The 19,020-nt window shown below is 50.4% G+C and overlaps 1 protein-coding gene across 1 annotated transcript; it reads right to left on the bottom strand.

The window, feature by feature from the left end:
• Positions 1 to 2,647: 2,647 nt before the first annotated feature.
• On the bottom strand, positions 2,648 to 18,712 carry LOC130033982 (sodium-dependent phosphate transport protein 2B-like). Its single transcript, XM_056125577.1, has 12 exons — positions 18,607 to 18,712; positions 18,390 to 18,518; positions 17,552 to 17,680; positions 16,627 to 16,770; positions 15,670 to 15,781; positions 11,104 to 11,299; positions 10,339 to 10,434; positions 9,856 to 9,976; positions 8,608 to 8,775; positions 6,203 to 6,319; positions 5,988 to 6,112; positions 2,648 to 3,205 (listed from the first exon to the last, which is right to left on the bottom strand). The coding sequence occupies exons 1-12, from the start codon at positions 18,710 to 18,712 to the stop codon at positions 2,648 to 2,650; spliced, it is 2,001 nt and encodes a 666-aa protein (XP_055981552.1).
• Between the last annotated feature and the right edge of the window lie 308 nt (positions 18,713 to 19,020).

Raw genomic sequence — 19,020 nt, 5'->3', positions numbered from 1 at the left:
TCTTGAGTGTGGCCCAACAGTCAAAAAAATTTAAAACAGAGTTGTAGGCAGATCTACTTCATTTCATGGGAACTCCTGTGTGTACAGAGCACAAAGACATTATTAAAATGTCTGGGGCCAATCTTTACACCGTGTCTGACCTAGGTTTGGTTCCTGGCACCGAATATAAAACCCCCAAGCCAGAAAAGGCAGCTGGGGTAGAGAGAGGAACACGGAATAAATGATGGTTGGAGGGCTCTCTCGGGATAGTAGATGCATGTTGAAAGTAGACTATGGACCAAACATGATTTCTTGTTACCTGTATTGTAAACCATAACACCCAAAAAGACAGAGAGAGTAAGAGGGATTGTTACTGCCACAGAGGCAGGAGGTGGGAAAGGTGGGGGTGCGGGGAGGGATACTAGGAACATTGGGGTTGGAGAATGGGCACTGGTGGAGGGATGGATACTTGAACATTGTTTGACTGAAATGCAATCATGAATGTCTGTAAATATATCTCATAATGATTCATTAAAATAAAAAAAACTTTAAAAAAATAGGTAAAAATAAATAAATGGTTAAATTAATAAAACCCCCAAGCCCTGCCTGGAGGGATCTCTCAGCACAGAGCCAGGAGTAAACCCTAACTAAGCACTGCTGGATATGGCACAAAAAAATAAATAATAATAAAATAAAATGTTAAACCTCCTTCCTTCCCTGGTAGAAGAGAAATTTCTGGTCCTGTGAAAGGCCAGAGACCCGGGCACAGTTTCTCACACAAGCTCACGCACCCAGAGACCAAAGGGTTCTTACAACCAGGCCCTGAATCTTGGTGCTCCCATCCTAGGAACTCAGGCAAGGGCACAGCAGGTAAGCTGCCGGCCCCAGGCAGCCAGCCCTACCCAGGTGAGGAGCCCCTGTAGAAATGTAGGGCACACTGGGAAGTGCCATGTCCCACATCCTGGCCTTGCCCTGTATCCAGGACTCCCCCAGAACTGCAGGGTTTCCCTTGAACAGGGTTGGTCTTGTGCAGCAGCGGCTCTCAACTGAAGCAAACCTTTGGGGAAGGGAGAGCCTCAACTCAACACAAAATGTGTGTGTGTGGTGTGTGTGTGTGCGCGTGTGTGTGCATGTATTTGTGTGTGTACGCATAGGCACCTTTGAGAAGTTGCAAAAGAACAGCAAAGTAAGAGGGTGTCAGCACCACAGTAGTGGACACCAGGGGAACCCTCCTGGCCATTTTTGTCCTTTCAGGTCTTTTCAGGCATCACCCAGCCCCTCAGGGATTCTCCTTCCACAGCCTCAATGCTCATGGTGCCATGGCACTGCTCTGCTTATCTTCACCTACCTGTCAGCAGCCCCCAGTCCAGGTGCATGGATTAAGGGGTGACGGAGTGCATTGTACCTGCTCTCCAGACACAATGGTCCATGCAGAGGGCTCGGCTGTCGAGTGGCCGGTCACGTCACTTGCCTCTTTTGTTTGTTTATGGGCTACACCTCAGCAATATTCAGGAATTACTCCTGTCTGTACTTTGGGGGCCATATGGGATGCGGGGGTTGGAACCCGGGTCAGCTGTGTGCAAGGCAAATGCCCTACATGCTGGACTATCACTCCAGCCCCCACTTGCCTCTTTTTTAACATCAAGAAAGTGAAGAAAAAGGGAGGAAACGGTCTCCTTCCCACGCCTCTTGAGTAACAGGTTCTTGCACTGCTTGGAATTGAGATCACTTAATACTCCTTCTGGTCTCTTACCGAACCTGGACCCTGTTCCGGTTCCCCAGTGTAAATATGGACTATCTCCACTTCCATCTCTAGGGCTGGCAGAAGGAATGTAATGGTGGGCACACTAGTGGCCTGAGAAAGGGGGACATGTGTGACACCTCCCTTTCCCTTCCCCTTTCCAAACCTTCCATTTCCATCCTTCCAGGACTCTGTGTTCCTTCTCAGTGCTTTATCCAGGAATAGTAGTCTGGTTCTAGTTTGGATCCGATTTTGTCCCTTTTCTAGACAACCCAGACAGCTTGTGTTTGCCTATCACGATCACCCCTTCTCCTCAGCCTTCTGGTCAGCAATTAGAGGCAGGATCCCTTCCCTTTCAACTCCCCACCTCCAAAGACTAAGTATCAGTTTCAGTGTCCAGTCTTGTTTATTTGTTCATCTATTAGAGACTTGATGTTATGGTTAAAAGCTTAAGAGCCCTGGTCCGTTCCCAGAGCCCAGATCAATTCCATAATTAAACTTGGTCTTATTAAGCTTACTGCCAAAAGCAGTTGAACCTTCTGCTGTAATATGTGGTTACAAAGATGAATCTGAAAGCTTGAAAAGAAAACAAATATCTTCCAAAAATTCCCCTCCCCCACCCCATTTCCTTCCAAAAAATATTGGCCTGAGACTAAATCCGGGTCCCATTGGCCATTCCAGTTGTGTGCTGGGTGGGAGTGGCCTTCCCTCTGATTAGTGTCTCTGCCAAACCCTCTCCCTGTGGGTGGGGAGCCGCCATCAAAGCACCAGGCAGGCTGATTGTCTAAGCTAAGGGTGAATCAGGGCTGATGACAACCCCGTTTCTCAGTGGGGAACAAATCCCAGTGAGGGGGAGAGATGGGCAGAACAGGGACAGGGCCCCTGTCCTGAGTGACCAAAGGGTCCCAACCCGCCTCTGGGAAACTCTTACAAAGCTGTGCTGTGCAAGATAGTACTCATGTCCAAGCTTTTCACTTGGGACAGATGGATGCCATCTGGAGCCTCTTTGCTCATGGCCAAGTTATCCACGCCCCTGGCAGTCTTGTTGGACTCTCCCTGCACCTCCTCCAGCTTCCCGCAGCACCTGTTGCTACGTTTCTGGAAGCAGCTTATGAGCCTGGAGACCACCTCATCCCAGGGCTTCAGCGAGTGCAGCCACAGGGGTAGAAAGTCCCAGTTCTGGAGCTTCTTGGGCAGGATCCCCGGGCAGCGGGACTGCAGGAGCCCGATGAACACTGCCAGCACGATCACAAAGATGATGGGCACCCCCACGGCCACCAGCACCTGCCAGCCTGCCAGCGAGAGCCCGAACACGGCCAGCGGGATCAGGAAGAAGAAGACGATGATGTAGACGACAGCAAACCAGCGGTACTGGGCGGAGATGTTGCCCAGCCCCTTGGCCAGATGGATGGGCAGGCGGGTGAAGGGGATGGGGTACCACAGCAAGAGGCCAGAGATGTTGAAGAAAAAGTGGCACAGGGCAATCTGCAACACAACACAGAGGGGGAAGGGTGAGTGGGGCTGTGGGGGGGACAAGGAGTCACTTACAGGCACCTCCTTCCAGCCCAGTAGGACCAGCACACCTCATGCAATGGCCCACTATGTATTTGGAGGGTGACGCCCACTATATTATAGCCCACCTGAAGTTGTTTTTATTTTGTGTTTTCAGGGGATACTCCCAGTAGTACTCAGGGTTTACTCCAGGGCACTCAGGAGTCACTCCTGGCGGGGCTTGGGAGACCATGTGTGGTGCTGTGGATTGAACAAGGGTCTACCATGTACTGGTGGACAGAAGAAGCTAACACACAACTTGGACACTTCTCACTGGCACCGTCTGGGGGAGGGAGAGTGCCGGAAAGATAGTTCCCCGTACTAAAACATCACGGCACCAGCAGCAGCGGTCGTTTATAGAATGATCGCTGTGAAAGGGAACCAGCATCTCAGCTCTTGAAACCATCATCCCCAAGGGATCATGGCCATGGACTAAATGGGAGGCAAAGCTGTTTTCCGAGTTGCACAGGCAGACAAGGAGTCCGTCCTCATTAACTGGGTCTGTCGCTCATCTACCTCCCGCGTGTGTCCACTAGGTGCCAGGCATCAGGCCTCTGACTTTGGAGCAGCCCCAGTCAATATGCACCCACCATCTTTATCCCTCCACTAAGCACTGGAAATGCGGTTACGCATCCTAAGTGAAAAGCGCACTTAAATTCTAAAAAAAGACAGTAAATAGATCACTGTTTAAACTTTGATTGCACATTGAGATAATGGACTAAAATCATATTAAAATAGATTTTCCTGGTACTGCCATTGTCTGGTTCTCCTAGCACGGAAGGGAGTGACCCCTGAGCACCAGGCCAGGAACAATCCAAGCACCCCTAAACTAAGATTTTCATGGGGTTTGGTTTTGTTTTCTTTTATACTTTTAAAACTCTAGCCTCTGAACTTAGAGCTATAGTAAGTTCCTCCCAGTAGGGGAGTTTCTCTTCTGTTGTTCATTACTTTTCTATTTCTGAAAGAAAAACAAAACACAAAATAGGGGCTGGAGAAATGGGACAGTGGGTAGGGTTCCTACCTTGCACTCAGCTGACCTGGATTTCATTCCTGGGACCAGAATATGGTCCCAGAGCAGTAATTACTGCCAGAAGTTAATTCCTGAGTGCAGAGCCAGGAGTAAGCCCTGAGCATCATTGGGTGTGACCCCCAAACAAAAAATAAAATTTAGCTACTAAAAAATAATTAGTGATTAGGCAGTCCTAATGATAGGCGTTGTTCTCCACTTTTCACATGGAGACACTGATTCTTAAAGAAATTCGGGGCCTGGAGATAGTGCCACACTTTGACATGAGTCTAGCATGTGTGTGATGTGGGCTCAGTTCCTCGCACTGATGACTTCTCAAGCAGTGCAGGCTGTTACCCTAGTGTCCTGGCAGGGATGCAGGCTTGTGTCCTACCATTGAACTGCTAGCCCAGTTGGCTGAGTATAGCTGGGAGTGGACCCTATGCCTCTAACAGTTCTTGGGAATTTCCCGGAAAAAAAAATAGTTTTAACTTGTCCAGGGTGATTTAGTATGGAAATGGTGGAACAGAGACTGCAAGAGTAAGATCCCTTGTGAAGCTCTCTTGGAGAATCCAGGTAAGGGAGATCCCCTGGTTCTTCCGATAATGCCAACACCAGGTCACAACCTCCTTATGAAGAGGGATGCTCAAAGAATGTTATTTTAGGGGCCTGGAGATTGTCCATTGTTGAACAAAGGCAGGTAGAATGGGGTCCCTCAATGCGGATATGGAGACAGAAAATTCTGTCTGTGCTTCTCAGAAACGCAGCCTCTATGAAGCACTGCTCTGCCTGTGTGTTTGTTTTTGTTTTTTCTGGCAGTAGGGGTAGCACTGAACTGTAGCAGTAGCACTGTAGCACTGTCCTCCCGTTGTTCATGGATTTGCTCGAGTGGGCACCAGTAACATCTCACAACCAATTGTGAGACTTGTTGTTACTGTGTTTGGCATAACAAATATGTCACGGGTAGCTTGCCAGGCTTTGCCGTGAGGGCGAGATACTCTCGGTAGCTTGCTGGGCAATCCGAGAGGGGCAGAGGAATCGAACCCGGGTCGGCCATGTTGGCCACATGCAAGGCAAACGCCTTACCCGTTGTGCTATCAGTAGTGCCAAGAAAACAATACTCGGGGTGATTTTGGCATCTATGCTCAGGAGTTCGCCCTGGCTGCAGTCAGGGGACTCTATGTGATGCTGAGGATTCGAACCAGGCTTTCAGCCATGGTAGATGCATGCAAGACAAGGGCCTTACCGCCTATATTGTGTCTCTGACCCACTGCCAGTGTTTAATTGAGTGTTTTGGCAGTAAAGGCTGGAGCAATAGTATAGTTGGTAGGGTGCATGCCTTGCACTCAGCTGACCTAGACTCAATCCCCAGCACCCTATATGGTACCAGGAGTGTACCAGGAATGGTCTGCGAGTACAGAACCAGGAGTAATGAGCACCTCTGTATGTGGCCTTCAAACAAAATAAACAGAATGGGAATCATTCTATATCTCTAAGGAATCCAGATTAAATCCTTCTGCAAGCTGTCCCCATATTTCCTCTTCCCCACATCATAATTTGGGACATGACAAAGAAAAGCTGGACACTCTATAGTTGGGAAACTCTAGACACTAGACACTATAGACACTCTATACTTGGAAAACCACTGATGGGAGAGGACCCCACCTCCCATCTCCCTCAAAGACCCCTCCCCATGTGGCACTCTCTGACCTGGAGTGAACTTCTCAGAGTGTTGCCTGGGCTGGCCAGGGCAGCCATGATGGCGGTGGTGGTGGTGCCGATGTTGGAGCCCAGTGTGAGTGGATACGCCCTCTCAATGGAGATCACGCCGAGACCTGGGGGGAACATGAAGCACAGAGCTCAAGCTGCAGGAAATCGTGCCAGGTTGATGGTGGCCAGAGCTAGAGACCAGGAGGGAAGCTCACCAAAGAGTGGAGTCAGAGTCGACGTGAATACTGAGCTGCTCTGCACGATGAAGGTCATCACGGCCCCCACGATGATGGCCAGGTAGCCGGTCAGCCAGCCGAAGGGAAAGGGCAAGTCTGGAAGACAGAAATGAGGTCCATCACAACTCTTCTCGGGAGACCTATCTTGGGCAGGGGACCCAGGTGCCAAGTCTAGGCTAGAGGGCTGAGTCTGTAGCTGACCTCCACCCCAGCGCTTGGCCTTCAGCAGGAAATTGGATTTGGAGAAGTGGAATTGAGAATCCTTTTATGGTGTAATTCATATGGTAGACAAGGATGTGGTGAGATTTTTTAATACAAAAACATAGTCACTGGATGGAGAGACAACACAGTGAGGGGGTTGTGCTTGCCTTGTACCTGAGTTTGATGCCCAGTACCACATAATGACCACCCCAAAAGCCTCCGTCCCCCTCGGAGAGCCCGGCAAGCTACCGAGAGTATCCCATACTCTCGGCAAGCAGAGCCTGGCAAGCTACCTATGTTGTATTCGATATGCCAAAAACAGTAACAATAATGGGCCTCATTCCCCTGACCTTGAAAAAGCCCCCAATATAACACTGGGCTACGCTAGCACGTGACAGGAATGAATGGAGTTGTTACTGGCGCCTGCTCAAGCAAATCGATGATCAACAGGATGACAAGTGACAAGTGACCACATAATGGTTCCCGAATTCCATCAGGAGTGATCCCTGAGCACCACCAATGTGTTGCCTCCCCGTCCCTCCCCCCACACACACTAGAATACACTAAAATGCTGATCCCATTTTTTGCAGATTAAATGTTCATACCCTCCTCCACCCATATCAATTTCCTCATTGAAATAATAACCATCAGTATGACTGTTTTCAGGTGGGACCGTAGGCAGGTGAAGAGGTGACAGGGCTGGTGCTCCTGTAAAGGGATTACAGCTCTCACGGGAGAACGCTCACTTCCTCTGTACTCTCACATCTTTGTGGGGACACAGAGACAAGTCATAGAACAGAACATCAGCAGAACTGGACCTTCTGCACCCTGACCTATCAGCCTACAGAGAAGAAAGAACCAGAGTCTCGTGGTTCTCCACCCATCTAAGCTCATCTGCCACAGCAGCTAAACTGTGTTGAAAACACCCCCACGTCCACTCCTCTCTCACAGCTCTTAAGAGTAAAACTCCCAAACTTCCTCCCAGCATGATCTCCCAGCATCACATACCTCCACCTACCAGGTATGCCAAGATGCCAAGACATACAAACATTATGATCTACCCTAAAGAAGATGTAGGAATGCAGCTGCTTCCAAGCTCCACCAGCCAGCTAGAGGCAGCATGGGCACAGGACTAGACCCTCCAGGCCAGGCAGTCCGCAAGCTTGCTCAGACCACCCTCATTCTACTTCCTGGCAATGTTAGGAGCCAGACTTTCTTATACCCATTTCACTGGAGCAATAGCAGAGCAGGTAGGGAGTTTGCCTTGCACGTGGCCGACCCGGTCAACCTGAGTTCGATTCCTCTGCCCCTCTCAGAGATCCCGGCAAGCTACCAAGTATATCTCACCCACACGACAAAGCCTGGCAAGCTACCCATGACGTATTCGATATGCCAAACTCAGTAACAAGTCTCACAATGTTACTGGGTCCGCTCGAGCAAATTGATGAACAATGGGAGGACAGGGATAGTGACAGTGACAGTGACATTTCACTGAGTTCAAGCCTGGCCATGTCCTTGGCTTGGTGGGTCTGCTGGCCAGGATGCCATACATATCTGGATCTCCTTTTGCCTAGTGCCCGCTGGTTACCCAAGAAGCTGATGTATTAGCCAGAACCATTTTTTTCTTGTGAAAAGTTGAAGAGAATGGGTCTGAAAGCAAGTAAGGCACTTGCTTTGCACATTACCTATGTTTGATCCCCAGCATCCCACATGGTCCCTTGAGTGCCCCAGGAGTGATTTCTGAGCACAAAGCCAGGAGTAACCCCTGAGCACCAGCAGATATGGCCCAAAAAACAAAAAAGAAAAAAAAGGGGGCAGGGGAAGAGAAAAATTTAAAAGGAAATGGAGCCCAGGTTGGCACTGTTGCTCAGCTCCTAAGGGTACCGCAGGCTCAGGTACTGTAGTCTAAACTCAATGAAACCTGGCAGGCAGCAGGACGGATATTCCAGCTCATGGATCTGTTTTGCTGCTTCTTCCTCAAATCACCATCTAAGATCAGGTGTTAGAAATTCTCCCCAGAAAGCACCCAAGAAATACTTCAAGTGAAAATGGCTTATCAGTTTCTACGGTTCATCAATCAAGAGAGAAACTCCACACAGTCAGGTATTGCCAGAATGAGAGAGCTAAGAATGTTACAGCAACATTACCCTCTGCAAGACACAAACAGGGGACACCACACATACCAGCATGGAGGGTCTTCTTGATGACAACAGCCACATGCCCCTGAATCATGGAGCCCAAGATCTTGACAATCATGATGAGGCAGCCACAGAGGGCCATCAGAGAGAGAATCACCAGGATGATGCCAATAGCCAGGTCCGGGAGGTTGAAATTCACAAAGATGTGCCGGCCTGAGGAGACCATGAGAGCCCTCATTAGGGAACAAGGTGCAACCTAAGGCCATATACTTATCCCCAACGTCCTTTGCTCCCTGGTAGTAAATCCTGCTTATGAGCTAGACCCGTGGCTACCCAGAAGACAGCCCGCATCCCAGCCTCCCTTGCAGATGATGGCAGTCCCAAGGCTGTTCTCTGGGGCATGGAGTGAAATCCCTGAAGTTACAGGCTAGGCAGGGGTAGAGCCAGGCCTCCCGCCCAGCTGACCTGTCTCTAAAGCCTGTGCTGTGCTTACTCATGGCCCTGAGGATAACGTCAAGAAAGGGTCTCAAGGACAAAGAGGGAATGGTGACCAAGTCAGAGGGGAGTGTTGCCCATTCTGAAACTCCTCGTCTTCCAAACTCCCTGGCAGTCCCCGCCAGACTCCATCAACCCATGGCTGTGTTGCTGAATCTGTCTAGTGACAGGCTAGTGCCTGCAGGGGTGGTGAGTTCTCTGGATTCTGAGTGATAACCACACCAGGACCCTGAAGGTCTCATGCTCAGAGCTAGTGAAGGTGCAGGACTGGAAAGGAGAAGAGCAGACAGGTAATCTGGATGTGAAAGGGAGGATTAGAAGAACTGTGGTGTCAGGTGTTGTACAGTTTCAGGGGCCGCATTCAGGACGACAGTCCACTGCCCTGCATGGCTCCTACTTCCCAGGAGGCTGTGAGTGGAGGAGGGTGGGAGTGTCTGTCCTTGCTCTTCATCTCCTTGGATCTGATGTCCTCTCTCTCTGCAGAGTTTCCGCAGAGTCCCGCCAAAGGGCGTCGAGACCCACGGTCAATGTTACTGACTCTGGGCTGGGGTTGGGGTTGGGTCTGCAAGAGACCCTGGCTTCAGCTCCTAGCTCTCACCTTCCTTGGGGACAAATCATCTGTCATCTATGTCTTGGTTTCCTCTGCTGTGACAGCTCTAGTTCAAGCCGCAGCGTTGGGTCTGTGCCCAGTGACTTACTATTCTTCCCCTACTTTTGGCGACCCTCAGAGGCAAGCAGCAGCCACCAGCACCCCAGAGAGATTTCCCAGTGGCTGGTGTTCTGCCCAGACCCACTCACATTTGTCGATGTTCTCCTGCTGGGTGATATTCTTGATGGTCCAGGTATGAGAACTATTGGTCCAACAGAGGGCAGAGGTGGTGCAGTTATGAGGTGACGGCACAGTGACATTCACCTGGGTCTGGAGGAAAATAGAAATATGACCATAGGACTCACTTTTTGTGGGAACACAGGCAATTTAGTGACAAGGGAGGACCACACACCTCTGGAGTGTTAGGTGCTATTTTCATTGTTTTCTCTGTACTTTGAAACAGAGGCAGCCAAAGATTAGCTAAGGGACATGCACATGAGGTATGGTCATGTGTCTTGATTATCCTTTCTGTCCATTACAGAAGCTTAAGGATTTCACTGGTCAGTATTGATCTTTCCAGTTTTCCAAATGTTTCTTTCCCTTCCTTTTTATTTGACTATTATCAGTGAAAGGTTTGCTTTAAAATACAGGCACAAGTATTCCACAAGCCAGTGGTCCCTTTAGGAACTTACCACTTTGGTCAAAACTTTGCACCAAATCTTGGTCATGCTCTTATTTTGGGCAGCAGCATCATTCAGTGCAATCTGATTGAGAACTTTTCCATCCAGCTGAGAATAGAAGTAGGAGAGAGTCAGCAAATTCTTAGAACTGATGAGGGAAGGACACAATTTGTTGATGCTGGGACTTTGAGGTCATGAGCCTCATTGGGAGCTCCTGTGATACAACTGAGACTCAACACACATGAGAGTACTCTGCTGAGGATCACAATTACTTGATGAAATGAATAAAAATCTGATGTGCAATAGATTTTCACTGATCATCCATTGAGAGAGCAAACCCAATGATCAAAATGATGACGGCAGTATCTACTAGGTTGCTCATACTGATTTCAGTGACATGACCGGAGGGTGAGATGGTCCAGTAGGAGGGCAGTCATCATTCCCTTAGGCTAGAGCATAATCTTATCAGTGACCAAGGGGGGTGGATTGGCAGAAAGTGGGACAAGTGATTTCAAGTGTCCAATAGTCTTGAGAACTTAACTCAAGATGTGCCACCTCCTGCACCAATTCCAATAAAGTTGCCACACTGTTATTAAAGTCAGGTAAAAGAAGAATTACTTTATCAAATGGTCCTAAATATCCACCTCATTTGTCTGTTTCCAGATGTAAAGAACAGTGTTAAGGCCCCTGTGCTTCTCCGCTATTTCTGCCCCACTGAGGAAGAGAGGGGGGTCGGGAAGGATCGAGCTCCTGGCCCTCAGGAGGTAACCTTGTTACCTGGATGATGAGCTTCGTGAAGGGGTCAGTGATAACCTTCAGGAGGGCCGGGGCATCTTCTCCATTCTGGAAGTCAAAGGACTTTAACACGAAGTCAGTCAGGATCTCCAGGTAATGCGTGGCAGCCTCCAGGGGCAAGAGCACCAATACTGTGAGCCAGTTGAAGAAGTCATGGACGGTGGCGCCTGCAAAAGCCCTGAAGAAGGGAACCCCACCCAGGTCAACAGGCTTGTGAGTCAAAGAGCAAATGGGCATCACTCTAGACAGGCCCCTGTGCTGTCAGCTGCCAGGTGTCACCCCCGTGTATCATGTGTAGGCCTCATTTTTGCTCTCCCAGACAAATCCATGGCTGCTAGTCAGAGCCCCTTGAACCAATGAGGATACTGATTGCTGAAGCCGAAGGGCTCAGAGTCGACTGCTTGGGCACTACCTATGGCCTGTCTTCCCCTGCAAGGCAGAGTCCTTCCCAGATGAAGCAGCTCTTGGGTCTCTTAGGGAAAGGGGACTGGAGGTGTGACAGCTGTACAGTGAGCTCAGGGACTGCTATTTGAGAGGATTCCATCAGTCCTTCTTTGAATCATGCATATTGAAGACTTGTTGAAAATGTGGAAATCCAACACCCTTATAAGGAGAGAGAGAGAGAGAGAGAGAGAGAGAGAGAGAGAGAGAAGGGAATGCCCTGCCACAGAGGCAGGGTGGGGTGGGAAAGATTGGGTGGGAATGATGGGAGGGGTACTGGGATCATTGGTGGTGGAGAATGGGCACTGGTGAAGGTATTGACACTCGATCATTGTATGGCTGAAACTTAAGCACAAAAGTTCGTAAGTCTGTAACTGTACCCCATGGTGATTCGTTTAAAATTTTTTTTAAATAAATAAAACTAAGTCATTCAAAAAGAAAAAGAAAACATGGAAATCCATATGAAGCGCTATCAGTAAATAGCTGACCAGTAGTCTTAATCCTCTTGTAAAAGATGTTAAGACTGATAAGACTTGAGGCAGTCTGGAGCCAGAGCAATAGTATAGTGTATATAGTGCTTACTTGGAACGCAACCAACCGGGGTTCATTCCCTGGCATCCCATGTAGTCCCTTGAGCCTGCCAGGAATTATTACTGAATGTAGACCCAGGAGTAACCCCTGGGTTTTTTGCTTTTTTTTTTTTTTGTAATGGGGTGAGGAGAATTTGAGGCAGTCTTCAGAGGTAGTTCCAACAATCTACATGTACACAGAACATTTCCTTGAATTCCATCCTACATAGCAATTAGAAAACATTGCATTTTTTTTCTCCTAAAAAAAAATAAATAAATTCCTGGGTTGGAGTGATAGTACAGCGTGGAGGGTGCTTGCCTTGCATGTGGCCAACCTGGGTTTGATCCTAACATTCCATATGGTCTCCTGAGCACAACTAGGAGAAATTCCTGAATGCAGAGCCAGGAGTAACCCTTGAGCACCACCAGGTGTGGCCCCAAACCAAGAAATAAAAAATTTTGGGCTGAAGTGATAGTGCAGCAGGTAGGGCATTTGCCTTACACGCAACCAACCTGGGTTCGATTCCCAGCATCTCATATGGTCCCCCGAGCACCATCAGGAATAATTCCTAAGTGCAAAGCCAGGAGTAACCCCTGTGCATTGCCATATGTGACCCAAAAAGAAAAACAAAGAAAAATTTAAAAAACAATAAAAATGAATTTCTTTAAGTGTAACTAGATGTCAGAAACAATCAAATCCAAATGGGACATAAACAGAAAAAAAGTTAGTGAATATCAGAGTGGAAATGTTTAAAGTCACTAATAACAGGAAATAGGTAAAGTTTTCATTTAGCATATTAAATAATATGCCAGGAAGAAACTTATTCTTCAGGAGAGGTCACTAAGATACTTTTTATAACACTTAACCATGCAAAGTGACAAAAATATTTCATTGTACATGGAAAAACATTTTAGGAAGTTACATGTGCTTGATATCACAAATATTGTTCTAGAAATCTAAGGACATAATCCAAACCATCAGAAATAAAGAACTTCCTTCCCAAGCATACCGTGTGAGTGAAGCCAGTCAGGAGAGGGACAGACACGGAACGATCTTTCTCTTATGTGGGATATAGAGAAACTCAGTAAAGAAACAGCAACCAGCCAGAGACAGGGAACCTGAAAAATGGTCAACAGAACTGAACTTACCCAGCACGGGAGGTGAGGGGCAGGGGTGAGTGGGAGGGGAGCCTGAGGCAGTGGTGAGGAGAAGCAGACACTCTGGTGGAGGGTGTGGGGTTGGAAACTTGTATGCATGAAGCCCTATCATTGACAGTATTTCAATCAAAATACCCAAAATTAAATTTTTTTTTTACTTTTTTGGACCACTTGGCAATGCTCAGGGGTTACTCCTGCTTGCACTCAAGAATTACTCCTAGAGGTGCTCAGGGGACCATATGGGATGCTGGGAATTGAACCCGGATTGACCGCCTGCAAGGAAAACGCCCTCCCTGCTGTACTATCACTCCAGGCCCTAAAATTAAATTTTTTTTAAAAGTGTGTTGGATGGCTAAAGCAATAGCATAGCAGGGTGGCCAACCTGGGTTCGATTCCTGGCATCCCATCTTTCCCTGAGCACCTCATGATGAGGAGTAAACCCTAAGCATAGTAAAGTAAGCCCTGACCACTGCTGCATGTGGCCCCAAAACCAGTGGGGGGAAAGGTGTTTTACAGCATGAAGTAACTATCTGTCTATCATCTATCTATAAAGTGAAAAAAAAAAATAACAGCCATGCATTTAAAGATCTGAAATGGGATAGCCTATATCAGTCATGTCATTAGGTTCAGGCTTCTTCAGAGATTGTATATGTTTATATTCATGTTTTCTATCTGGAGACAAAAATCAGTATCACCAGTAGAAGGACCTATAGTCTGAAACAAGAAACCATGGATGGACCACAAGATTCATAATGCCCAGTCACTGCTGCGGGAATCGAATGGAGGAGCACAGAATGACAAGCCCACACCATTCCTCAAAATCAATACCATGGGCTGTGTATATTATTGCTGAGAACTTTGAAGCATTTCATCAGGGAGTTGGGAGGTTTAGATCAATCAGAGCTTACAGGTCCTCTGCTGCTGCCAGTCACCAAAGGAGGAAATTGATGTCCCCTAGACCTGTGGCTACGTCCATCACCAATGGTGATGCCCACGGGCCAAGCCCAGAGGCACAGGGAGGCTGGACACTGGTTATACTTCAATCAACTCAGAAAGCCCAGGTGAGTTAGAAGAGAGGCTGGGAGAGATGCTGGCTACTCACCTCAAGCACTTGGAGGGAAAAAGATTCCCTGTCTACAACCACCCCATTCTCAGACCCCACAACCGTGAGGGTGCACGGTTCACCTTCTGTGGGCATTGGGCGAGGACGGTGGCAGAGGCCTGGGTGGGGTTCCCAGTGCAGGCTGTGGGAGCTATCACTACTCTCCATGGGCAGAGGTCCCTGTGCTGAGTGGCCTTGTTGGAGTCTCACCCCCTGCAGGTCAGCCTCCAGATGAGGCTGCTCTGAGGGGGCCCAACTCAGCTCCTGGCCGCTCTCTGAGCTCTTACCTGCCGGGGGCGGGGGGGGGGGGGGTGGAGGTTTCAAGCCTTAAACACAGCTTTGCAGCGGCCACTGTGGCTTATCCCTGCAGATGAAACATGAGGCGGGGTGGACCCACGCAGCCTCCTGGGTCCTTAGTCATGGTGTTCCCCCACCTCCACCCCCAGCAGGATTTTGTGGTGAGCATAAAATAATGTAAGCAAGAATTGATTTAAGAAGGTAAGGAAGGGTGCTTGGAGAGATAGTACAGAAGGTAGGGTGTTAGCCTTGCATGTGGCCGACCCAGGTTCGATCCCCAACATCCCATATGGTCCCCTGAGCACCACCGGGAGTAATTTCTGAGTGTAGAACCAGGAATAACCCTTGTGCAGTGCCAGGTGTGACCCAAAAATGAAAAAAAAAAAAAGAAGGGGAGGGAGAAAAAGTACCCAACGGGGGATAAAGGAAGTGCTCACTGAGGAAACGAGGAAGTGGAGAAGACAATCCCACGAGCACGGGGAGTGGGGATCTGGACGGGTGGATCTTGACACAGGTGGGCCTGATTTTGATATGATATTAATGATTGCCAATGAGTTAGAGGTCTCCACTGTCACATAGGCCTGACCAAGTCTTGCTCCTGGTTATAGCCAAGGGAGAGATTGCTTAGAGGGTCATAAAATTCTGGTAAAGTCTTTACTACCCTAAATCAAGACAGTGGCTTGCTCAGAGCCTCGCTGCTGGGTAGTTTATTAACCTTGTATGCCCTTCTCCATCCTATCCCAAGCTTGCCCGAGTTCACACTGCCATACGCTCTCGGCCCCTCTAACACCCACCACTCTGCAGGTCAGGGATTGAACCTACTGGTCAGAGTGTGGGCCCAGCCTCCAGCCTTCCTTCACTGTGGCTCCTTCCGGGAGCTGCATTGGGCCGGGTGAGCACCCACTGGCTAGAGGAAGGGAGATTCACCAACTGCCAAACCCAAGGAGCTGGGCTGACCCGGGCGGGTTTGGTGTCTCTTACCTTCTGAACTCACTGCGGTCCCCGGCCTGCATGAGCGCCACAATGGTGTTGGTGATGGACGTGCCGATGTTGGCTCCCATGATGATGGGGACGGCGGCCCGCACGGTCAGCACTGGGGATGGAAGGCAGGGACCAGGTTAGGCGTGGAGGGAGCAACCTGGCAGGTGGCCCCAGGCAGGAAGGTCTCCCTATCTTGCAACACTTGCTCATCTGGGGGGGGCTGCACCCCACTGGGCTCTGATGAGCACATGGGCTGAGGCCCATGGAACCGTGCCTAGGGACGCCCATAGTCCCAGCATGCAATTCCAGGGAATCCACAGACTCTGCAAGACCCTTCTTTGAACCCGTTTTAAATGCCTTTGTAATTCATTTCTTCTCCCCATGACAAATACAAGGCAGCTTAAAAGACAGCAGGAGGTGTTTAAGAACTCTACTATTTATATTGGAAAAGTCTCAACTAAGCCCAGAGCAATTATCAGGTCAGTTCAAGTTTGGCACTTGCTCCAGAAGCTCAGTCAGAGTGCAATGTACTCATAATGTCTACGCTATGAAACGTGGAATGCCAAAGTGTGATGTTCTTATAATGCTGCATTCCAAGAACCAATGAAGGGAATAGGTAGGTCTTGTCCAACACGGTCACAAAGAAGAAGTGATATTTGAAATACAGCTACCACAAGGGGACAGTGGAATACTCTATTTCAATATAACAGCTGCTTAGGTTAAATCATAAAGCAACATGGGTGCTAGTAGTGTTAAGGGCAGAAAATGCAAAGTCTACTTGAGTCTGCAAGCATTAGGGTCCACTTTTAGAGCAATGTCAGGGGAATGAGACCAGGATATGGCCTGGAACCCCAGGCAATAGAGCCTGGCATAGGATGTATCCTGAGTGCACCCTTGCAGATACCATTTGGCTGTGAGAAACCTGGCACATGTCTGGGCTGCTGGGCCTGGACTCACGTGACGAGGCCACCATGCTGACGATGATGGACGTAGTGGTGCTGGAACTCTGGATCAGGGCAGTCACCAGCACCCCGATCACCATCCCTGCCACCGGGTTGGACATAATCGAGTTGTTGCTGAAGAACTGTCCGGCCACTTTTCCTGAAAAACAAAGGATAGATGTCACAGCCAAGTCTGTGTGTGTGTGTGTGTGTGTGTGTGTGTGTGTGTGTGTGTGTGTGTGTAGGGGAGGACCCTCAGCCATGCAGGGGCAGGGGGACAGGAGTACAGGAGTATCTTCCCTCTGCCCCTCCCCCCGCCTTCCCCCCCACAATCACTAAGCCCGGCTCCCCAGGCCCTTAGGAAGGTCTCAGGGTGAGCTCCGGGCTCAGCAGATGGAACCTCCAAGAGGGAAACGTCTCCCTCCTCCTCTGCCTTCCCCTACCCACAGGCTCAGCCCCGTCACTTGGGAACTGGCCTCTCAGACCGTCCGTGGACACCCCAGTGCATGTGATCCAGGAGACAGGGCCCAGGGGTGGAGCTGAACAGCCAACAGTCAGGGGCAAAGCCCCCAATGATGCCACCTGCATCCAGGGGACTGGAAGTGAGGGCCAGAGGCTTCTCATGGGCTCACTGTCCCATGGGATCCTTCCTCTACCACCAGAATCAGGGACACAGCAAGTCAGACACCAGGGAGACAAAAATCCACGGTCTCTGATCCTTCTAGACCAACACAAGCTCTGGACCAGTCCCTGCTCCCATCTGCAGGCACCTGTGCCCCGTCTGAGCCCTTCGATTGGTTTTCTCTTCTTTAATAGAGCAGAGATAACACAAATGACCTAGAGGGTTCCCGTGTTCAGGTACCCCAGGAAGCCACAGGTGGAGCTGGGTCTGTTGGACCCACAGCTGGGGACTCTTACCCCTCAACCCACTGCCTGCCTACCTCCGAGCAGCTGGAAGGCACTGCTGAGGACGTCCAGGGAGCACACGAACAAGTAAAGAAACAGGAGGAGCGCAATGAGCTTCCCGATCCCTTCAAACACAGAGCGGAGCTTCCCTCTGGTATCTTTCTCTGGAGAAAAAGAAATAAATAAAGATTGGCAAAAAGCTCACAAAACCCCTCACGCTAGAAATGAAAACTCCCATGCACAAGGCATGTGGATGCGTCCAGGGCTGGGGTCAGTGGCACTCCTGCTGAGGTGGGGCAGGGAGAGGGGACCCCACTGTGGGGGCACACGCAGCCCCGCACTCCATGCTCAGAGGCCCGGGCAGCTCTGGCCCTGCTGAGTGTGGGCGCGGAGAGGGCAGCGCCAGCACCCCAGGGCCCACGTGTGACCCCAACAAGGCCCCACCCACGTCCTCTGCACATGCCCGGGCCTCCGGGTCCTGGAGATGGCACTCTCGGCTGCGGAGTCTCCAGGCCACACTGTGCCCAGCCCCTCCTGGCACAGGGGGCACAAACACCCTCACATCCATAGCCATACAGTGCGGCCTGTGGGCCCCCAGCTCGGCCTGTCCCGTCCTCCTCATGCTCCTGGGCAGGGCCGCAGGGAAGCCTCTAGGACAGGGACAGGAGCCAGAGTGGGCGAGGGTCAGCCCTGAGTGAGGGAGCACCTTTGCTGGGAAAGGAAGAGCCACAGAGGCCCCCTCGTCGCCCGCCCCCGCTCTGGCTCTCAGCCCTACCCCAGGTTCCCAGCAGGGGCCTTGGAGCCTGGAAGGTGGAGGGGGTGACAAGGAGCCCTGGCCTGAGATGAGGGGTGACAGTGTCAGCCCCTGCTTACCTGACCACTTGAGCCCCGTGTCCTGCAGCGTGGGCAGATCCCAGGGGTCGACTACGGGGTCCTCGATGAGTGCCACTGTGGAGTGGGATGGCAGCAGCTCCCCCTTGGGGGCAGAGGTCCCGCTGTCATCTGGGCAAATGTGCGACAGGGGTCGTGAGCATGGGTGGGTTCCGCAGAGTCCCTCCCGGGAGCTCTGGGGAAATGTGGGGGCACTTACTTCTGTCGAGCTCCTTGCCTCTCTCGGACACGGGGGGCTGGGGGCCCCCTTCGATGTATGTTCCGGCGTTCGCCTGGGCGTTCTGCAGCTCGGGCTGAACAGCCATGGTCTGTGGGTGGAATCAAGCGTCAGGAGGCAGTGGGGAGAGGCAACACCCGCAGTCAGTCAGGACAGGAGGAGCCAGGGCTGGGGTTAGGGGATGCCAGTTGTTGGGGTGACGAGGGGCACCGGTGTTAGTCCTTGCTGTTTGATCTCTTCACACAAACACGCAGGGACAGAGCAGCATAAATGGTTCCTCCGCTACCTCTATTGGGCCTCGGGACCTGGCCCTGGATGGCACCTACATCTGGCTGATGACACCCAGGCAGGAAGCTCGCTCAGGCTCAGAGGGGTCTCAGGGTTCCAGGGGCTTGG

Source organism: Sorex fumeus, unplaced genomic scaffold, assembly GCF_029834395.1.
Source record: "Sorex fumeus unplaced genomic scaffold, SorFum_2.1 ptg000055l, whole genome shotgun sequence".
NCBI lineage: Eukaryota > Metazoa > Chordata > Mammalia > Eulipotyphla > Soricidae > Sorex > Sorex fumeus.
Note: the sequence above shows the minus strand (reverse complement) of the source record. Positions and strands in the feature narration are given on the sequence as shown.